At 37.8% G+C, this 23510-nt stretch overlaps 1 protein-coding gene across 1 annotated transcript in view; it reads left to right on the forward strand.

The window, feature by feature from the left end:
- The first annotated feature begins 8013 nt into the window (after positions 1–8013).
- Positions 8014–23510, forward strand: part of PLCH2 (phospholipase C eta 2) — a 100134-nt gene continuing 84637 nt past the window's right edge. The window contains exon 1 of the mRNA XM_059829998.1: positions 8014–8125. Coding sequence (XP_059685981.1) covers positions 8014–8125 — 112 coding nt within the window. The remainder of the gene's footprint in view (positions 8126–23510) is intronic.

The following is a 23510-nucleotide window of genomic DNA, read 5'->3' on the forward strand; positions in this document are numbered from 1 at the left end:
GGCTTTCTGTTGTGTCAAACACAGCCAAAGTTTTATCCCTTTCCAGTTACCCAGAGTAGGTTAGAGAAGTGAAATCAGGATACAGATCAAAGATGCTGTAGTACATACGTACCTTCCCTTGCTAGGAGTTTTGGCCATTTTATACTGAAAATATACTCATGAGTGTTGTTAAACCTGTGCTCTGGATCTATTCTGTGCATCTGAAAGGTTTTCATTTACCCTGATGGGCTTTTCATATTGTTCCAATTTGAGGTTATATATATAGATTTCTGCTATAGAGCTTTTTGTCTTAGTAATGATATAAGTGGTGGAAATCCACAATAAATATGTGCTGAAAGATGTCTGGAAAAAGGCTGGTGCAAAAAACTTTGCTTTTAGTTAGGGTAATAGCCTCATTTCACTAGCAATGGTTAAATTGTTAACCATTTTACCTCACCGTTTAGCTAACAAGATATATTCATTTTATTCCCTATTCTCTCTTACTGTCCTTCTTCCTCTGCTTAGGTTTTTGTATCTGGTCCTACTAGGCACCCTCAGGAGAAAGCTGGTCATTTACCACTGACTTGCAAAAGGAGAACACGTGTTGCCACCTCCTTTCTAACTCCCCCAGCATAAGTTATTCCTTAATACCTAAGAGATTGATCAGTACAGGAATAAACTGCTGTACAAACTAAAGCAGCTTGGTTAAAGGTCATAGGCATTATTCTTAAAAGAAAATCCTGTCTTTTTATATGAGGTTGAAAAAAAAAGTTGGGCTTCTGGAGAGTGAACAAGACTCCTAACATAATTGAGAGTATTAACATTATTAGTATTATAGATCTCTTGATTACAAATGGCATTGGAGCCCATAATCTGTCTCCTCTTTAACATGACTCTCAAATTCTTGTGTGCAGTAAAACCTTCGTTTTCCAGCAGTAGCCACTTCCTGTCTGTCTCCTAACAAGAAGATCTTCCTCTCCTCATTCCTTCCCTGAGGCGTTTTGTTTTCCATATTCTATAGTATGAAACTTGTAGTTTCAAAGTCCTTCTGAGCCAAACTATTGGATGAGATTTAAAGCCTTGCTTAATTAGTTCCCTTTGGTCTTCTAATAAAAATTTCCAGTTCTCCCTTGCTAAGAAGAAATGCAAATGCTCTTGAGAAGCAAGAGGCTGCTGTGTGCTGTTTCCATTGTCATTTCTGGTCTGGGAACTGGCTAGCAACAAGTAATGATTATGAAACTGAGAGGGTTTTTGGCAACTCAGGATAAATATGAAACAGGATTACAAACAAGTCTATCCCCTATATATAGAAATTGCTGCAAATTTCAAGTTTTGTTTTGTAAAGTAAATGCTAAAGTCATATGACACAGCCACTATAAGCCTGCAATAAATTATTTGGATTTAATAGTAAGTCTCCTTAACTTGCATAAGGAATATTCAGTTACATCATTCAGCAAAAATGCAGAGCTCTCCTGCATGTGCAGCTCTAGTTCAAGCTGTAAGGGGTGGGTGAGGAAAAGCTGACAAATGTTAAGTGTTCCTTTTAAGTGGGATGACTGTGTTCTGGGTGTAAGGTGAAGCATCAGGCTGCCAGAAATACATTCTGATGTCCTCTTTTCTTGATTGCATTTTCTGTGCTCCCCCTTATATTTTTAACTTAATTGTTTGCCAGGCAACTCTCTATCACATGCCAGTTTGTTCTGTGTGTGCTCTGTCCCTTGGGAAAAAGAATGTTGTATACACCCTAAGGTGTGGGTTTACCCCCTTGTTCCATAGCACTGAAACAGACTGCTTTCATTTTGCAGTTGCTTTGGATGTGAAGTAACATGCCTGGGCGTGCAGGTTATCTCAAATGGAATTGCCCAGTGAATGGAGTTGCATTCTTTAAAATGAACAGCATGTCACAGTGAACCACAGTAGAGTCTAAAAGCAAATCCTGAGTCTCAGATTAGAATGCTTTAAGGTATTTTTTTCCTCCCATTTGATCTTTTATCCTATTGATCTGCTTCCTGATCAAACTATTTAGGTTTAAGTGATGACTGACTTTTTTTATGTTTCATCCACAGTATCAATGTACCTGTTCTGGAAGGATATCTGAGCTTGTCTGAGTTCTGGTGGGTGCCCCACGATACCTGCCTGGACACAAAAGCAGGTATTTTGGGGTTAATCTGTGAATACTACAGCGCTATAAAAACGGCTAAAGGATTGTTAATGGTGTACACAGCTTTTTTTTGTCTGTAAGTGATACCTATCCTACCTCTAGGGTTTTAAGTCCTGTTTTCTAAGGGAATATGGAACCTCACACAGTAATACTTCGGTAGAGCTCTTAACCTGAGCAGTCAGTTTAAATCTTGTTCATGTGGTTTGAACAGATACAGTTGCTCTCATCTGGCTATTTTGTGACTTTTGTCAATGAGCAGTGCTGTTCTCAGAGGCCAGAGTGTTTCCTAGTATAACAGACGTTAAACATTTTCAGAGAATGTAATTGATATACGATCTTCACAAGAAATTTTCCAGGAAAGCCAACTGAGCTTCTTTCATTTACTGTAATAGGAAGTCTGGCCCCTGAATCTTGTTCTGAGATACCAATTTGAATCCTGCTGTATTTTTGAGGATTAATTGTGTGCTTTTCTGTTGGCTGCCTAGGATTTATGGGGACATCCAGCTTGCTGTTTTGGGGAGAAGGGCTGGGCTTTATTTTTTATTTTTAACCAATATGGGTATGCTGAAGAGAAGGGGGGGAAGAGGGGGAAGTCTGAGGACCTGTACAGAAGCTCTAAAGGGTGGGACTGAGTGAAGAGCATGAGTTTTTGCATGAAAACAGAAGACATTTAGAGATCAGCTGAGTCACAATAGCTTCACTTTCAGATCAGAAAAAAGAGTAAAGAATGTGAATTTGACATCACTCAAGACAATAAAATATTCAGTGAGCCACATCCTCATACAATGTAAAGTGTTGCAGCTCATCTGCTTTTGCTGAAATGATGCCAGTATATACCAGTATGAACATCTGTGCCCATTCAGTCTTCCTCACTCTCATGGATATGTTCTTTGGTGTATAATGAGTCACAGTGATTGAACTTCCTACAAAGGAAGTGACCTCTGGAAAAAAAAAACCCTAAAGCAAAGAGGTGAGAGAGTCTGGCAAAATAACTGCCAAACAGTTCAACTTTCCAAAAAGGAAACGGATAGATCTTGTCTCAATGTTAAAACAGTTTCATTTGTCCTATGAGCTGTGGCTTCCTGGATTAATCTCAGGGTTAAACACTTAATGCACACATACCCCAAATGGCGCTTTGTGGCTAGTGGCTATAAAATTGTTGTTAGGAGGATAAGTTGCCCAGATGACGAAAGCAGACAGCCAGTGCCTGACAAATGTAGAAGCACTTGCTCAGAATACACAATGGAATAGCTCCAGAAATGCTGTTGAGTGTGGTTTTGGCTTTTTCAGTGGACACAGTTGATTTAACCCCTGGGATGCCTTCTAAAGTCTAGTTTTCATTCTCTCCTGATGTTCTAGAAAAAGCTTTCAGAGTCTTTTCTCATTCACCATAAATCAGGGTCAGGTGCAGTGAAAGCAAATATACTGAACAAATGTGCATTTATCTATCTAACTATGGCTACTTCACTTCTTCCTTGTGTTTAATCTACCTTTATTGATATTATATTTTGTCACCCTCAGGAAATTTTGAAGATACTTATTGAGTAGGATGGGAAAGTTAGACAAGGAAGATCTGTTACCTAGCTTTGGTTTTGGAAGGTATAGGGAGAGGCTACAGGGGAGAGTGATCAAGGCAGGATCATATCTTAAGACTTTTCCTCAGCTATGCTCTGTCTCAGCATATTTTCTGTTTTCAGCAAAAGTTTACATAAATGCAAAGTATAAACAATGTATGGGAATAGCAGTGACAACAAATGTAATAACAGAAAAGTTTAGTCTTAAACAAATGTTGCTTACTTCGTGTGAGAACAATGGCTTTACTGTTACAGCATGTGTGTACTTTAATGACATCACCACTGGATAAGGTGATGCTGTTAAGGGAGTCTAACAGCTCTTTGTTAACTTTGGGATCTTTGATAATTCTACAAAAGCCATTAAAAATATATTTCTCTTGTATTTTAACGGTGGATTAAAGGGTCATTAATTCTCCTGATGAGTATCATACAATTTCTACTTCAAGTAATAAATTAATTTCAGTAATAAATTAATTTCAGTTCCTAGAATAATTCAAGTCTGAGAGGATCTCAGAAGGTAGGTTGTTTGGTACAACCTTCTGCTCAAAGCAGGGTCAACACTGAATGCAGATCAGTTTTTCCCTTTGGGTGAGGAGTCTGATTCTTGGTAAATTGTTTGCACAGTTGAATACTGAGTTTCAGCAACTGTATTTGCAGATGTCTTCTAGTCACTGTCATATAGAAATGTTTGAGTAGTGTATGCAGTAACCGTTTTCTGGCTGTGTAGGTTTTTTCCTTGGTTTAACCTTGCTACAATGCTGTTGCTCTGTGTGTAAAAACTAGGATAATTACTTTGCTGAAGTTCTTTCTATGATTTTTTTAACCTGTTACTATTGTTTCAGTTGCACGAACCCTTGCAGGGAGACCCGTACTAGGTGCTCGTATAGAGATAACAAGACAATCTTATTCCTGAGAGACTTGTGTTTAAGCTCTAGGATTTTATAGGTAATGTGTAGACACAAGCAGAAAGGGAGAACTCTAATACCTTTAAAAAAATAAAGGGAACAGGGTATGCATGGTACATACTTATTTGAAGAACATGTACTAACTAGAAACAAAAGTTGCTTAAGATTTTCTTCCATTTTTAACTATATATACGTGTTCACTCACAGCTGAAACAGGCATACTTGAACTTCAGAAGTTACTTTACCCCACAGCTTTCCCACTGAAAGGCAGACCAAAAAAAAAAAAACCTTTTTTTTTTTCCTTTGCCTAACTCTTTGATACCTGCTTTGGATTCTAGAGTCCTCCAAAAATTCAGTGTTTGAGAGTTGAGGGGGAGATGAAAGGAGAGGTCAAAGCACCATGACTAGGTGGTGATATTTTCTGTCATCTGTGGTGTAAGGTGTGTATAGGGATTGGATTGGATACAGGGAAAAGGTTGCAGGGTTTCTTTTGTCCTTGATTTTTAAAACAGCCAGTAAAACCATAGTAGTATCTAGAAAGGGTTATAGACTTGATACACTCAAAAGAGAGTTTTGGCACTGTTAACCTTCTGTTAGAGCAGCTTTTAGTGGACAGCTTGTGAGACAGAAGTCGACCAGTAGCCGTAGGATGAGTTTCTCATTGTCACCTTATATGGAATAGAGAAATTAATCCAGGGTGTGGGGTTCAGTTTGCAAACTCCATAATGCTGATAAGACAGCAGTTAGTGGTAACCAGGAAACCAAGCGTTGTCACGTAGACAGCTACATCTGAAAAAACGAGTGAGATCAATAGGTCTATCAACATACTTTTACAGGGTGGTCGTGGTAGCAGACTGCAGTTGTGAATTATTATTCTGTTTTATTAGGTGCTTATCACACATACCAACTTTTTGCTGCAACTCACTGGATCTGTCCCCAAATTCTATTGGTAGATAACTCAGGCTTGCTGCTGAGTTGAGTCCAGTATCTACTGTGTTTGACACCTGCTCGCTTCAACTACCTTGTTCCTACTCCTCCTCAACATGCATAGTATTAGTTCAGCAGGTTGCTATGCCATTTATAATATACTCACGGTAGAATATTGAAGATGTAGTAGTAGTAATAACTTCTTTTTACCAGATCAGTAAGAGCTGAGAGAAACAGTTTTAGTTTCATCAGAACATCCCCAAATGAACTGCAGCAAGAGGTGCGCCTCCAGTATTAAAATGGTGTGTCTTGCGAAGAAAGAGTTATGAGTGCTTATCTTTTTTTCTGGTGTCATAGAAGACACAGCTTATGTGTAGCAGCAAGTAGTCCTGTAAGTCGAAGAGTTGCGGCTGGACTTCAGAAAGTGTCAGAATCACAAATGTGCCTCAGTAAAGGGTCTAGTGAAAAGTATATACAGGATAGAAAAGCTTAGAATGAGCCTTGGCAAGTCAGCTCTCTGTGTGTGTGTATGTAAATATATTTTTGGTATTAATTCGAGGATTACCTTAAAGAAAAAAACATTTATTTTGGGATGCACAAAATGAATACATGGAAATGTATGGATTGGTTTTGTTCAGTCTAAAGCAGAATGTTTGCTCTGTATTCTTTTAACTAATTATGTATATGTCAGACAATGATGAAGGGATACAATTACAGAGACACATGACAGCATGTGCAAGGATGTATATATGGGGAGGACAGGGAGTATCTTTGATAATCTCTTACCTCCCTCCCTGTTCAATCCAGTCAGTTTGTGAAATCTATCCTAAGTTTATAATTTTGGTTTTGGTGACACTAGCTGTGCTTTGTAATAAACATGTTCTTCGCCAAATGTATTTCACCCACTGATATACCCAAAATTATTTCAGAGCCACAGGATCCCTTTGAGATATTTCCTGTTTAAATGTGGAAACAACTGATTTTAATGATACTGAATTTCTACAGGATTAATATTGCTAAGCATTACTGTTCCTTATATGAAGTTGCTATGCATTTGGCTCCATGTATGGGTATTACTTCATTGACTGACATGCTCCCTCTCAACAGAGGAGATTTTGACAAGATAGAGAATGGAGAAGGTGGGGCTTTGTGAATAGATAGTTGTAGAAAGGAAATGACTTCCCAAAGAAGCTGAACGAGGGACCAAAGACAAGAAGAGAGGTACAACTTCAAACTGGCAGGTGCTGTAACAGGGACATCTCTTCATCATTTTTTGCTACAAATGCCTCAACCCCCCCTCTATTTCTATTCACTGTAAACTAATAGTGATACCTCATTGCCCTCTCTCTTTTAAAATAATGTCAAACTGGATCTGTGCTTTCACAACAAAACATGTTAGGGCAATGTTTCAGCGCTCAACTTGTAATTACAAACTGAAGGAGACTCCCATAGATTCAGTTACCAGCACTAGGTAGGATCCCGGGTTTCTATCTGGTGTGATTGCTGTTTTGGAGTGAGCCTTTGACCTTCTTTCCCTGAGGAAGGTAGTCATCTGAAAGTTTTGGAAAGGTGAGTCTTCTGTAGCCAGTGGGCAGGCGATAGGTAAGAAAAGGGAAGGAGAATGCCAGACAACGATGAAGAGATACAGTATGGAGACAGTTGATATCATGCAAGAGGAGAAAAGAGCTTTAAAAGAGCTTTAAGAGACAGAACTGACTGAACAAGGCAACATCCCAACAGACAGCTCTCAAAGCTGTCCTTTGGGAATATAGCTGATACTTTCACTTACTATGTTGAATGATAAAGTGTGTGTATCTGTGTGTGTGTATATATATGAAAAAAATTAAACCCAGCATGAGTAGTTTGGCTTCTGGAGGAGCTGCTGCTGGCAAAAGCATAGTTTTCTATGATTATAGAAAATACTGTGGTGAGGGAAAGATGAGTCGGTGCTTTCTGTTATGTGAGGAGCTATCTGGGTATAAGCAACTGCTGAGGTCAGTCCATTGTATGTCATCTAGCTATGTTCCTGTAGTAAATATTGTATAATAACCAGTTAAAGCAACTTCCACTATTTAAAAAAAATTGTCTTTTCCAGGTTTGCAACACTCGAGACCCTGGGAAGATACACTGAATACTTGTAACTGTTTTGCTCCTGGGAAGGGCCATCACATCCATTCTATCAAGACTGAGCTCAGTGGTAGTTCTTTCTCCACACTGATAGTAAAAATTCTATTCTTCAATGCGTGGAATATGTGTCAGCAGGATTAAACCGGAACAGTCTCCTGAATGTGGAATTCCAGAGAAGGCATTCACTGTGACTTCCGAAGTAAGCCAGCAACATCCTGAAATTCTTGATTTTTCTCAGATACTTTTATTACTCGACTGAATCTTTCTGCAGGTATCTGTTCTGAAATACTTTGTTTGACTTGGAGCAAGCATTGTTGCTAGGCTGCTCTGAAAGCTTGAGATGGCTCTGACTTCTCCAAAATCTGTAGCGGGGGATTTGACACAAAGAGAAGAACTCATGCTCCATGATGGAAACTGTTTCCATTTCCTCTCTGCAAACATCATCACAATAGGTAAGTGAAAGGTTACCGTCCTTTCATCTAATAGTTTGGTATTGAAAAGACTTTCTTTTTCTCCCAATTTACTTTTATTGTATTGAGATTTCATATGGGACTTCCAGTTTTCCTTAAATTTGTTTGAGGGAATTGTGCTTGTATATTCCTCAGTCCCTTTTTTTCTGTGTAGTTGGCCTGATGACTAGAGTTTGGGTGAAGTGTATTTTAAAAAAAAAAACCCACAAACCAAAACCAAAAAACCATCCCACCCATCCCCCACAACCCACAAAAACCCAAAACAAAAAAAACCCACCCCAAAACCAGCAAACAAAGCATCACTACTCTGGCCTGTGTTTGACCTGTTCCAGTAGTTGGTGGCATATATGAGACTGTAAACACCTGATATAGGCTGGCAATTAAATGAGATGGTATGGGAAGGCAAAAACTGTAGCAAGTTTAAATAAAGTATGGAATATTGCCTTATACATAAGGATATCTCTGAATCAATCTTTCTTATGGCCTTGCTTGTACACACGGTCTGTGACATTTGAGTCATGGGAAGGGATCTTCATGTGTAGAATTGCTAAAATTTTCTCATCACATATTCTTAGACTGCAGGTTTTGCATTATGAACTTTACATTTGCAGTCTTAGGAAAGTTCAAACTGATTTTATTTGTTTGTCAGCACGGTGCTGTGTTTACCTACTAGTAGCAAACCCTCTAACATGTAGGAAGATATGATTAAAACAGAGCCTTTTTTTGGCTCACTGTTTTAAACTGACACCTAGCCTAACCCCCTGACCCCTAAACTCTTTTCTCCATTAAAAACAGTTAGTTCCCTGGTGATTTTAATGGAGGGTGAAATTTATGTATGTGTTTTATAAACTATTTTGCGTGAAGGAACTACTTGCTTTTTCAGTGTTCATTAAGTACAGTATGAATTCCCTTTTGCTGCATGATAACATAAGATGATGACTCTAATGTTACCAGTGTTTCCCAAGACATGCTAGACAGCATAGTATCTTCATGTAACTGGTGACATTTATACTTGAATAAATGATTGGAGTGTTTCTGTGCTTAAATAAATGGGAAACTGACTTCTCCTCCCAAGTTAAGGAAAATACAAATAGTGCCCTCACCTAATGTGCTGATTAGAATCTTGATGTGTTGTTGTTTTCTGTGGCTGTAAATAATAATGGTATAGCAAAAGAATGGGGACATGGCAAAATTCACAGGTAGATTGGAAAGACAACATAAGACTACTCATATTTACCAGACCTTCAAACAGCTCAAGCTTGTGTCGGTAACAAACTGGCTCTGAATCATTGTCTGACTTGTGGCTTCAGTGGGGTATGCACATTTCCCATAAAATGCCTGTGATCCCTTCTGATCTTCAGCTGAATCTGTTATGGCAGGGAATGTTTCAAGTGTTGGTTTGCTAAATATATGAAGTTTAAAATGTCTTCAAAGATCAATAAATGTATTTGGACATACATGCCCATCTGCTTTTGAAACCACAGAAGATGTGCGTGTTGTCTGTGATTTGTTAACAAAGAATCATAACATCGGTGCCTTTACAGAAACCAACAGATGCATCCATGTTCCTGGCTGTGTGCCATTCATTGTGTCTGTAAGAATGTAAGGTCTATGTGTTCAAAAAGTAACATATTTCCAACATAAGCAGGTTTTCAAGTATAAAATGAAGCAGCACTACACAGAAACCGCGCTCCTGCTTTTATATTTTCATGCCCAAATGCAGTGGGAACCTAATATTAGACTGTTTGCTTATTCTTATCCTTCCCTGTCCCCAACAGGTACTGGGTATCTGGGTTAGTTTGAAAATGTGGCTGATAAAAGTTAACACTCTTCTGAAAGAATGCAAACCTGCCTGTTTTAAATTTGACCATTGCATTTTTAGCTGCCTCCCAATGCTGGTTAGCAGAGATGTTTTTCTGAGAGATGAATTAATTAGCTGGAATATCTTCAGTGCCTAGTAGCTTAGTGGCTTATAGCTCCCTTTGGCAATTAACCTAGATTGGAAACAATACATGTAAAAATGAAGCTGACAAGATGCATAAACACAGGTGAGAGAGAGAAAAAGAATGGACATTTTAATGTCTTGGTGGCTTAAGAGATAAGCACTGGAATTTAAAAGGAATGTGTTACCACATCTCTTTGCAAGACAGGTAGACAGACGATGGCCAACAAGAACTGGCTTTTGAATGTAGGTAGAAGTGAGATCTGCCATTTATTAAATGGTATCAATCATATCCCAATTAAGCCTCATTTTTAGGGTTTAATCCAGGAACTAGTAGAGATCAGGATTATATCTAGCAGGAGGAGAGAGATACATATTTTCATATCTGGCATTGCAAGTTTTATTTCCATAGATCTCTGAAGCATCTCGTGCTGGTCATTGATCCTAAAATAGGAAAGTCTTTAGATTGAAATCATGTTCTTAAGAGCAGTATATTAGAGAGGGAGAGGGATTATAGGAGAAAGGACAATTTATAAGAATTACAGAATTTGGTCTGTGCAGCTTTGCTAGAGCAAAAGTTTGTGTCTGCTGAATTCCCCGTAAGAAGGCAGTGAGGTATGCTGAATCTTTTTGTGAGACAGAAAATTATTTTTCTTGTCAAAGCAATTCAAACCAATAAGAAAGAAACAGTGGTAGCCCTGTAAATTAGCGTTATCCTTTTTGTAGATTATTCCAGTGCAGTTGCCTATCAACTATGTTTTGGCTTTCAATCAGGCTCCTTTATTCAGCAGCACCAAGTGCTCCTAAACATTTTATTCTTTAATCTTTACCAGATATATTCCAGAGGGAATGCTAAATACTGGGAAAACTGAGGAATCATTGCAGCGGAATGCAGCTATGAAGGCCATAAAAGCAGCAAGGAAAAGCCAACCTCTTTCTCAAAGCAAAACTTTTTGGGTCACATATTTTAAAAATGTAAATTAGCATCATAGGATGAGACGTCAAAACCAATTGCAACTTTTTTTTTCCTTGATTCTTTCAAGTGCTTCTGGAAAATCTTTCTTGAAGTTGATGAGAGCAGGATTTATAATGCCTCAGGTTGTGGCTGTGTGCCATGAAGTTGTCTGAATTGAGCTGAGATAGAGAGCTCAAAGAATAACTATTGTTAGCTGTTGCTCTTTTTTGAGCGTTGACAGCTTGTGCAGAGGAAAATGAGCTCTTCTCTCGGGAAGCTTTGGAGATTACAGGTGTGATTTTGCACATCAGGTGTTGACTGGAGATTGGGTAGGAGGAAGGGAATTGTGTAACTGATGTCTGTGGCAGATGAATTTGTGTTACAGGAGAGATCTGAAGGAGGAGGAGTTGGTTTGTTACACTTAAAATAAAAAAAAGTTGATTTAGCCCAAGATTTTAATCGGAACTTCGTGTATTCAACACAGGACTTGTTTGCTTGAAAGACATTCTCATTTACTGCCTATGGTCATGAAGTGGACAACGCTAAAAGCTTTGGCTGGGCTCTTACAGGATCTAATTTCATCATTTTGGCCAAATTTCTAGTAATTGTGAGATCAATTTAGCTTTCTACTGGCTTATAATTTGGGCTGATATGTATATTTTTTACTAGCGTTAAGGGGGCTGAATATATTTATATTGTAGTTGCATTAAAAATAGCTTGTCAGTGAAAATATAATCCATAATTAACTGTCATTACACTAGTTCTTATCTTTATCATATTATATATTTACTGATACTAGATTTTTCCTAGTAGAGGTAGCCATCATGTTTGATCATTGTCTAAATGTTGTGCTTGGTTTCACTGTATGCAGTAAGTACTTAGAATATTCTATATTTATTCTTGAATTTATGCAGGTAGGTAGAGCATCTGTTCACAAGTAAATTATTCCAATGACTGCTTTTCTATTTTTTAAAAATAACCATAAAGCATATTCTTAATTGAAAGGTAATCTAAAGGAAATGGACAAATTTTTAACTTGCTGCAAACAGTAATTACAGTTTTGCTATTATGCATGTGTTAAATGCATATGCATTTTTTCAGCAGCATTGTAGGATTTTCTGATTCTTTCAAAAATCTGTTGAGCCTCTGTTAGTGTCCTGTTTGCATCGTTGCAGCTTAGGCAAATGCCAAGCAGTTGGCTAAATGAAGCTTGCATTGAGTGTCATGATGACTAGCAATGGAACGAAGCATATGCTGAAGTACTTTGCTAAACTGGGACCTTTCCAAAGAGGTATTATTCTTAGCTGACAAATCTCTTGAATACTGAAGGCCTGTAGTGGCATCTTTAGCATTCCACTGTTCTCTTTTGCTCTGGCATAACTCTGGAGCTCTCCTGTCCTTAACTCTGCAAGCTGTTCGATTAATATCTTGTGGTTCCTCAGCTTGTGAAGGTATGCTTGCTCATATGCTCTGGGGAAGGTTGCCCCACTACTACTATTACAGTGTGTCAATAGAGAAAGAGAAATATTTACAAAAATTGTTTCTTGCTTCTCACCTGCAGATTGCACCAATGACAATTTTTTTTCTAGCTTTTTCTCATAAATTGGTTTGCAAGGGGTTTGAAAAAGAAAAGTGCAGAAATTCAGAGGTGAAATAGGTGTATTACATCATTTGTGTGTTTTCTGGCACTACAGAAGTAAGATCATATGTTCCAGTTATTGCTGTATCATGTAAACTGAGTTTCAGGGAACTACTTTTTATTTGTAAGATGAATTGTCATTTGTTGCCTCCTGAAGAAGAATTGTCCGTTATGTACTTCTGTACATAGAGCTCTATCAGTGTGCGTACATAGGACAAAGTACAAAGAAATGGCAGAAATGGCTGCAGGGGGAGAAAGTCTTTATTGTGCCTGTGCAGCACTTCCAGCATTCCAGTGCAAGTGGGTCTGAACTTAAACAAAAGCTGGTCTGCAGCTCAGGAATCCCTTTGCAGGCTTGTTCAGAACACCCAGTTGTGTTTGTTCTTAACTCCCTAATTAACTCTTTATATGACTTGGTTTAAATGCTGTGTAGTGCAGTGACAACTTTTATCTTATTTTGCCTTTGTATTGTAATAAATGCTAAGCAATCGACACAGTAGTGATCATAATACTGTTGAGCTGTTGGCTTGAGTAGCCTATGCTTTCAAATACGACATTTTGGCTTTATCAAGCCTATGCTGTCAAATGTAACACTTCAGCTTTCTCATTTGGGTGAATATATGTGCAAGAACATTTAGGAAAGAATGGAGCTAGACAGTTAAATCACTGGTTGGAATAAATCCATGAAGTTAAATAAAGGCTCCTCAGTTGATCATTTGGTCCCACAGTATCACAATCTACTTCTGTACCATACTTACTAACCTTAGATGGCTTGAAACTCTTAGCATTCTTCTGCAGTTTTCTGATTTGTTTCATCAGTTGAGACAATCGGTTTTCAAAACTTGTTGCTTTTTTTTGGAATAAAAACTCTGCTTTTCTGTGTAGGCTGTATATGGATGAGAAATAAGATTGCTATGTAAAAAGGAAATCTGAGTGGAATGCAATTAACTTTTACATAATTTTGCTCTATAATGTGATTCAACATTATTGCAGCAACATTGGGAAAGTCCAAAATCAAGGAGGTATATGGCAAATTCGGTAATCCTCTATTTTTCAAATATGTACTGGCATGTCTAGACTCACTTTTCCCTTGTAATCTGATGAAAGAGTGTTGTGCACAGACATGCAAAATCTTGTTTGCTTAGATAATAGTATATCAGATCAGCCTGGAGAAGTACTTAAGATGGCCTTCAGCATGTGGCTCTAACATGCTGCCTGTCTACATAAGCAGTGCTTCTGTCATGGCAGGGGGGTTGGACTAGGTGATTTTAAAGGTCCCTTCCAACCCAAACCATTCTGTGATACAAGTTTAGGTGAAGAACAGATACACAAGTCATATTATGTCAATTGGCATCAGGTGTCTGAAAGTAACTTGAATTAAAGCTAGATTTCTGTGGAACTGCCCATCAGTTAAAAATGAAATATGAACGGATATTGTGGTTCTACTAGTTCGGCATGTATTAGTCAGTGGCTGAATAATGGATACTGGTTTGGGTTTGTTTTTTGTTGATGCAGTTTGAATCAAATCTGAAAAGAGACACTGTTTATCCCAAGTGTTTAAACTTAAACATGCCATTCTCCTTGATTTGGCACTACATAGACAGTGGCTATTACAAAATTCTGATACCAAATCCTGAGGTTTTTACGTAGTCTCAATTTAAAGAATTATGTTTTCAACACCTTTTTTCCTTCCCAAATGGAGTGTAAGGCTATAGGGTAACAAACATTGCAAGCTGCTGTTTGTCCTCCTTTTTGCTGCAGAGGCAGAAATGAACAAGTGAGGCTTGCAGAATGCACTATTGTTTCCTTTGTTGACAATGTCAGCTTATACTAATTTAAAGTGTTCATGAATCCATGGACTGTTGTAATAAAGACATGAATCTAAGGATATGATACTGGATGGCTCAGCAGACCCAATGCTAGTTCTGGTTCTGTTACTGATTTCTTGTTTGTCTTTTATGATGAAGGGCTGTTTAATAAGTGAAGCATCTGTTGTATAAGGCAAATGTTCTTTTAGCACTCTCATTATGTATTCTAGATACCAGTTGGTTCCATTTAGCGATGCCTAATCTAAATCTACAAGGGACTGACAGGCTAAGAATAGGAGGGAAAAAGCGCTATTACTTTTTTCAGGTTAACATTTTAAAATATTGGAGAAAGACCTACAGCAGGGCTGTGAGAAATGTTGATTGAGCTGTGTGTCTGTGAACTGTAATGTGAACTGTATACAAGGATGGCAGTAAGCAGTTTCCAAATTCTGCTGCTTGCTCTTTGCAGTTATCCTGGATGAGCTGAATCTTTGCTCTGTGCCTCACAAGATTAAAATGGAGGACAATGACAGACTATTTGTGTAGTAGTCAGCTATATATACCTGCTCCAGTTGATAGACGTTTCCTAGTCTAGGTAGAGAATTCCCCTGCAGTTCCTCTCAGACTAACATTTCATCTATATGTGGGATTTCTATAATGTAAATTCTGTGCCTTGGATGTAAGATGATGATTTCTTTGGAAGTAAACTTGTGTGTATCTGAGGGGCAGAATTTGACCTGGAATACATACATTTTTAAAAAGGGTGTAAATAGGGGGCTCAAAAGTGTTTCTGCATGCACTGTACTGGATAAATGTCTATTGAGGCTTCTGAGTAACAGATTAACAGTATTGACTCCATTTGCAGAAGAGCTGTGAACATTTAGATATTCGGAAGTGTTAGACCTATGCTGCAACTGATACGCATATCTGCAACTCTGAGTTTTAGCACTCTGTCTGAATCTCGGTACCTCAGAGTTGGAACAGGTTGAGATGTATTTCTACATTATTGCTTGAGCCCATTTCAGCCTAGAATTTCTGAGTTTAGGCTTTTACTGCTTCCTAATGCAGACTCAGAATGTGACTGACAATCTCTAGCCAGACTTTCAGTTTTTCAAAACAAAATTTGTTCTCTTTGCAGGAATATACAGGCAAATAAGCAGCCAAATGTTTAGGATGGGTGTTTTGCCTGAGAGATCACAAACTGATGTCTTTTCATCTCAGGTGGTGGACGTCTGGAGCAGATCTGAGGACTGATGAAACAGTGAAACTGAATCAATTTCCAGTTTGTGAAAAAGGCTGTTTTCTGTTGTCCATGCTCATGTAGCATTCTTTAATACTGTTAAAGTCTTAGAAAAAAATTGTTTGAAAGAATTCGGTCTTTGAGCTGTTTTATCCCCCATTAAGAGATGACAAAATTGTAAGAAATTGTGCCATTTATGTAATGTAGTGTGCGTGGTAAAGGAGAAAGTATCTTGATGACAGGAGCAATTTCTGGTCCTCGGGTCATTTTGCATTACAGAGGGTAATATTTGGCTGTAACTTAACACCAGAGGGCAGCAGTGTTCTTAATTTTATCCATACATTCATTAGACTATATACATGCATGTTCCATACATACATTACATGCATCTGATGTAGGGCAGAGATTTGCGAATAATCTATGATGGAAGGTACCAGGAAGACATTTGGTTCAGTATGCAGTCCCTGCTTCCCTCCCACCTCTCCACCGGAAAAGGGCTGAGCAGAAGGCTCAACCTTAAGAGTCCAGACTGAACCACTTGAGCCCAGGTTACAGGGCCTCAAAGTATTTGTTTCCAGCTGCAAAAGGTAGCTTAACAGAAACTTGAACGATCATTTTTGTGATGGCTTGTTAAAGTTTCTCTTGCAGATTTTCAGCAATCTTCATTTAAAAAAAAAAAAGTGAGAGAATGCACTAGGACTTAATATTTGCTTAAGTATACCTCCCGAAAATTAAGATTTATAAAATCATTTGAAGTTTGAGTAAGATACAGATGATGACATACAAAGACAATGCTTAGTTACACTGTCACGTGTTTGCAAGAAGTGATTCCATGTAAGCATCCCTGATATGGGTTGTATTTCCATGTAATCATTGGATTAAAAAACCAAAAATCTTACAGCAATGCACACAACTTTATTCTTATTTTGCAGCTGATTGAGGAGTGTTAATCTGAGAATTTACAACAAAAATTTTGAAAGTATTTGGCGTGGTTTTGTACATAATAGCTACTGACTCTTATACTCATTTTATTAACCATTGTCATTATTAAAGGACCTGAACTGATGCTGAAGTGCACATGAGAAGGATAGCTTAAGATGCATGAACAAAACACAACTGAGCAATCAAATCACTAGGAAACCAGCATGAGAAAACAGATTGAGGGGAAGTAATAGTTGAAATTAATGAAAGCATTAGGAAAATTTAACTAAAAGGAAAGTCTGGATTGATTGTAATGCATTTGGGTTATTTCTTTTGTTGTTTTGATATATTCAAAGATATGTAAGGCAGCTAATTTATATTTTGGATAATTTGTGCAAAAATTAGTCTTGCTGTATCTGAAACATTTAAAATGCAAAAGGGTCCAACAGGGTTCAAAAGTCCTCTGATGTACTGCACTGAATGAAAATCTTTCTTGAGGCTGCTAACGTTCATGATGAACCAGTTAAAACTCATCTGACTAAGCATTTCAAGATTGCAGTAGAAGAAATCTGGAGTGTTTCAGTCTAGTTTAGTGATCTTGATCTGTGCTCTCGTGATACAAAAGCAACATAAATCTCTAAACCTTCTAGCTTGTATTTAGACTAATGCAAACACACCAAAACCTGGATTCTTTCTCAGCTGTTATCTTCCTTTGCCTAATTACAGAGTGGCCTTACAATATTACTATTCTGGTTTATATCTATTTCTGATCCTTCTGTAGGATAAATGATGATACAAGGCATACCTCAATAGTAAATCTGGACCAAGCAGTGTATGAGGATCTTGCATTTCGTATTGACTGTGCTGAACATTGGTATCTTGTCTTTCAACTGATGTGATTCATATATTCCCTTTTTCCTGTATTTGAGGAATGTATATTTGTTTTCTTAAGGATATTAGTTTGGATCAAATGAGCTTTATAAGCCTTGCCATTTAGCCCAAGTAAATTCAATGGGCAAAGAAAAACTGTCAAGCTTTCTAGATTAATTACTTTCTTGGTTTTGTTTGGTTGGGGGTTTTGTTTGCCTGTTTTTTAGTAATTTGTATTGTAATGTAGTTCTTGGAGGCTCTGTGCCAAGATGCCTAAAGGTATTTAGTCTCCTAACTCCTATTTAGGCACAGACGTTCCCACTGAAATGTGTTGGAAGTTAGGAGCCTAAATACTATTGAATTTGACACCTACAATGGAGCAGAGAGGCCTCTAGTTTGTTGTCTCCAATCCACACATTCTTTGACCTTGGATAGTGATTTTGTTTTAGAATCGTGAAATACTAATAACTACCTGTCTTTGTCTTAGTGGAGTTTTGTTAGGATAAATGCGTGGAAGGTTGTGAATCTGTCAGAAGTAGCAATGGGAACCATAAAGGTCCTTAAGACAGAGGTCTGATTTCTTGGTCGTTCTCCATTGTCAGTAGGAATATTGCACTTTGGCCTCACTTTTCTTTACTGTGTGCTATTGAAGTCGTGAGACTATAATAAAAAGGGGAGAGTTACTTGGATAGTCAATTTATATGCTAACTCTGTTTCTTCTGTAGAAGTTAACTAGTGAAAACAAGATAAAAGATACTGACTGAACTATGTTGCAGAGGCAGTGTTTTTTCTGTACTGGGGGAAAAAAAGCAGTGTACCACACATGTAGGTATAGCCATATGTTAGCTTTATAATAGAAATCTGCATCTCAAGTTTTCATTTCTGTAACTTAAAAGCATCAGACCTTCACTTTAAAGTTGAAAAGGAAAGTTAACAAATGGGAGGCTTGATGGGTTAAATCTTTTTAATGAGCAGAAATTCAACTGAGACTGCCTTTTTTGAGGTGCTAAAGACTATTATATTACTCCAAGAAAATTTAAAGCTCTCTAGAGAATCTGTGAGCAAGTTATATTGCCCTTACAGAAATAACCAGCCTTGGAGAGGGGACTGACCAAGCCCCTCTTTACTTTAGGCTTAGACTGCAACAACTGAGTAATACGCTATCAATATCATAGTGTTGTCTGATCCAAGCTACTGCTGTGATGTTACAGGATCTTTTTTTTGTGTCACTTGTGGAAGAAGTGGAATTATTTTGTTGAGGTAAAGCCTGAGGCATATTAAATTTTTGGTGTGCTGGTGTTAGGAGCTTTTATGGTTGAACATGGATTAGAAACTAGATCATCTGAATGTTACCTTCTGTTTCTTCTTCCACCTCCACCAAAATATCCCCCTCTCAAGTTTTCTTTCTCTTGTATATCTGTTGCTGCCTGTAAAGTTGTTAGAAGTATGTAGTGGGAAATGGGACACTTCAAGCAGAATAAATAGTACTGTTTGCACACACATTGCAGAGTCTAGGATGAGACTATTGCTCATACAGTGAGCAATATTCTGTCTGTCTGTATCTGTACGTCTGTCTGTATCGCTATTGCCATCTACTGGATGAATGCACAAATGCTAAGCTGGCATCATGAGCACAAGCCTGACTAAAAAAGAGAGAGAGGAGACTTTGGAACAAGAGGTTGTATTTTTTTTTTATATATATATGTATGTATATATATCTTCCATGGTTATTAAACAGCTTTTGTGAACAGTACAGTGACAAAAACATGATGCATAAATATGGCTTTTCTACCATATATGACCAGTACTATGCAGGCTTCCTGTGAAGGAGAGAAATCACAGAAGACTGCACTGCATGTGTGTTCATATTTACATAGCCTCCAGACATTCACTTCATCCTTCTAGAATGCAGGTTTGGAAAGTTTCATGCTGCCTCCGAACCAGTTCTGTCAGAGTACTGTTATTCCTGGAGCTTTTGTACCTGGCATCACTTGATGGTTATTACCTAGGGCAACTCCTACTGTGTTCCCTCAAAACTGCTGCTAGTCGCAAGGCAGAATAAAAGTTTGTGATAGGTGTGAATATCTGGTAGCAGGAAGTTACATTTCTTTATAGTTTGATTCTTAGCAACTAGTGAAATAAGTAAAAATAATGCTCAGTCAGATGGTTAGAATAAGTGCAGTATGTTTAGAGGTAGTAAACTAAGTTCTGGATTGACTGAACCAGTGCTGGAACAATCAAAAATAAAGTCTTTATAATGCTGCAAGGGGAAAAATATGTTCCTTTCTTTCATTTGGATGGCACTTAGCCTGTGTGTCTGTTAAAGATGGGAGGGGAGGAAATCCAGTATTCTTTAACAAAGTTCAACTATATTGGCATTATCTCTGGGAAGTTCTTAAGATACAGCCATTAGCTCTGAGTAAGTCTGCCAATCAAATCAGCTCAGAAAGTTGCTGTTCTTGTAAGCACTTTAAACGAAAGCTGAGTCTCTCCTTCATACGTTTTTACACAAGTAAATTATTTGTATCTGCTCATAATTCTGGTAAACTTAATCCTTCTGAAAGTCACTGAATGCAGATATAGCCAAGTGACTCTTGGCCATTGTGTCTTATAGCACGGACTATTGTCTGGCTTTGATTTGCATTTGGAGTTTGGCAAATGGCTTTTTAAAACCGAAGCCATCCCTGACTGTGATACTGTGAAACCTGCCTGGCTTTAGATATTGCTTACCTCCCAAAACATTTAAAAGACCTTCATCTACAAACAGTTTTCTTTTTATCTGTGTTCGCATCAGAATCTTATCTGTCAGTTCGATCTGAGGTTAAATACTTCATCAGAGAGAGGAATGCTTTGTTTCTTGAGAGAACAAATAACTTCAGATGTCTTATGAAGCAAATCATAGTGGTTTTTCTACACTTAATTAACTATGAGGAACCACTTTATGCGTGGCTGCTGCTATCTTCTAGACAAATGCAGGATTCTTCAGCTGCATCACTGGCTATATAGTAAAAAAATAAGAATACTCTACTACCTGTGTAGCCAATGTGAAGGGAAGCTATTCTATTATGGACCTTTTATGTGAAAATGCTCTGCACGAGATAGAAGAGCTGTGAATGGTTTATAGAGAAGAGTGAATGAAATTTATTTTTGGCAATTTTTTAAGTTTTTGTTAATTTTTTTTCTCAGTGTGAGACAGATTCCCTAGCTAGTGATCAGAATGAGTCTCAAGGACCATGCTTGCAGTGATGGGGAACCATATTGCTTCCTTGAATGCTTGAGATTCAGTAGTAAGCCAAAAATATCTTAAATGGTTGAAGAGATCTTTCTGAGAAAGATGTCCTTCTGAGTTGGTGTAGATGCTGTTGCTGAGAGAAACTAATGTTACCTCTAACGATGAGAGAAGTTCTACCAGCAAATCTGTGTTTCTTTTTTTCTTTTGTCTCCTCTGTAATTCCTGGAAGAGTGCCTGAGCAGTGTTCTCTTAGATGAGGAAGAACAGTGCCATGCAACAGTATGGTAAGAGCCTTTGCAGGTAGTGGGCCTCAGCAGCCCTATAGAGGAACTTACATAATGTGCATAGTTGGTAATTACAGAGCTGGAGCTTACCTCAACAAGCGCTTGGCTTTTCCAGTGACATATCAAATGTTTGTGGTGTTTTTTTTAACATGGCCCTTATCTCAAGTAACAAGTTATGCTTCCTTTACCCTACTATGAGTGTTCCTTGGCACATATTTTAAATACAGAAACATTAACAAGTTCAGTCCTTTATTTCATTTTACTATAACAAGTTCCTCTCTTTCTTTGATATTGGGTGGAGTTTGGGAGACGCTTCTCTGGGAGGAAATAAAGAGCCAAGGTTCAGGCAATAAGCTCACCAAGGATCTGAATATATTAGAACATGTTTTGGCATTTTTCTGAATTTTGTATGATGTCGTCACATCGATTTGCCTGTGTACCTTTTCCTTGTATTTAAAACTTTTTTCATTTCATGCTTTTAAATATTTGAATGTTGTTAAATACTGTATTGCACTGCACTATATAATTGTGAAACAATAAGATAGAGATAAATCAGGTTTTAAATATTTAATCTTGGCCATTTCCTTAATGATTTGATTAGAACAGTTCTCTGAATAATACTCATTTATCCATGTCTAAGCTAATATTCCAAAATTCAATGGAGAATTGAGACCAACTGTTTAAACCACTCAGAAGGTATAGTTTAATTTTGTTTTTGGATAGTCATAGGACATGGATCTATAGTCAGTGGACGAAATAGTTTAATCCAATACTCTGCTTCTTGCCAGAACCACTGGTGTTTCCCTGAAATAATAATCTTTTTCCCTCCCTGGAATGCTGAAGTTCAAGACAATTGGCTGAGTGAAGAAGATGACAAAAGATTTTGCACGTGTTTAGAGACCATCCTAATCCCCTTAACTCTGTATCTCTTACTGAACGGGAAGGGGGTGTGTTGGTTCCTGGTAGGCCAGCAGCATTTGTGATTGGATCTAAGGAACTAAAAATTTGGGGTTTGTGTCACAGTGAATGAACTTTGTGCTTACATACGCAGATACTTAGAATGTGCAAGTCAGAGGAAAATCATTCCAAGAAAGTGTGCTCCAGCACAAGACAAATCTAATAGTGGCAGATGTAGGAGCTGGGTTGCTGTCAATATCAAGCTTAAAAGTCAAGAAATGGAGCTTAATGAAAGTTCAAAATGGTCATTTGTTAGAATTCAGATCCGTAATTGCAGAACAAGTTTTGTTTTTATCATTTAGTAGCAGAAGTAAGGAATAGATGGACAACAAAGTACTGTTTGAAGGAGGGGGAAGAAAAGGTTTGTGCATAATCTAGCGTGCTGTCCTCCAGAGAAAAACAGGTAGTTAGGAAAATCTAGTTCTCTTGATTTGTTTTTCTCATGCAGCTCTAGGTAAAAATTTGCATCAGAGAAGTTTTACTGTGGGCAGGGACTAAAAAGTTAAAACTCTTTCTTAAAAGATGCAAATATCTACAGAGCATATAGTACTCCCAGGAAAACATAAACTTGTGAAAACCTTTGCAGTCCTGGTTGATTACACTGAACTGGCTATGGGGTGGCATTACTATACTGTGTTTCTTTATTAGAACAGATGATGAGAAAAGTGGAGCAAGATCATCCTTTCTTACATGACTGTAAATTCACAGCGAAGGAATGAACGTGATCTGTTCTGCTAACTTGAAAACTTCTGTTTGGGGATGAAGGTGGTGTATGCAGGTGCATCCATGTTTTATTTTTCTAGAGGCAGTGGATTTGTTTTCTTTGCAAATAATTTTGTTCTGTTATTTTTGGATGTTCAGGGTCAGAGGTTTTTAAATACTCTACCTGAAGAAGCAGCAAGCATTAGTTGGTGGAGAGTAAATCTATTTACTCTCTGTAGTAAAATATTAGAGATCTCTAGAAGTTTTATAAGCCATTAGTGACTGGGGATTACAGTAAACTTAATGTTCATAGGATTTGTGATCCTTAATCACTCAGGCATAATTGAAAAGGGACGCCTCATATGGTTGTAAGAAATCATGGCTGTGGCAGTGTCTGACTGTAGCTCCTTGTTAAGCAGTGGAAGAGAAAAGCAGGGGAAATCTTAGAAGAAGGAACATGAGCATTAAACAGCTGTCATAAAGAATTCCCTGTTGCCTTAGCGGAACAGACATTTCAGTGTCAACTGACACTAGAGATACCAGGGAGGAGATGTCAGTCAATGAAGAGTTAATTGTTACAGCAAAAAGTAGTTTATATAAAATCCTACCTCTTTTCTCTCCCCCTCGTGTTGTGTACAGTAAAGGAGCTTGTACCATCAGAAAACTGACAGTGATTCCTCAGTGACTGAGCTAATAAATGGGATGAAATTTAAACTGCCTTCTCACACGAACAGAAAGAGGGACTTGCAGAAGAGGGAGCAAGACAGAGGGAAAATGCGGAGTATTTTTACATTCTAACATAGGCAATTGAAAAAAT

This window comes from Gavia stellata, chromosome 27, assembly GCF_030936135.1.
Source record: "Gavia stellata isolate bGavSte3 chromosome 27, bGavSte3.hap2, whole genome shotgun sequence".
NCBI lineage: Eukaryota > Metazoa > Chordata > Aves > Gaviiformes > Gaviidae > Gavia > Gavia stellata.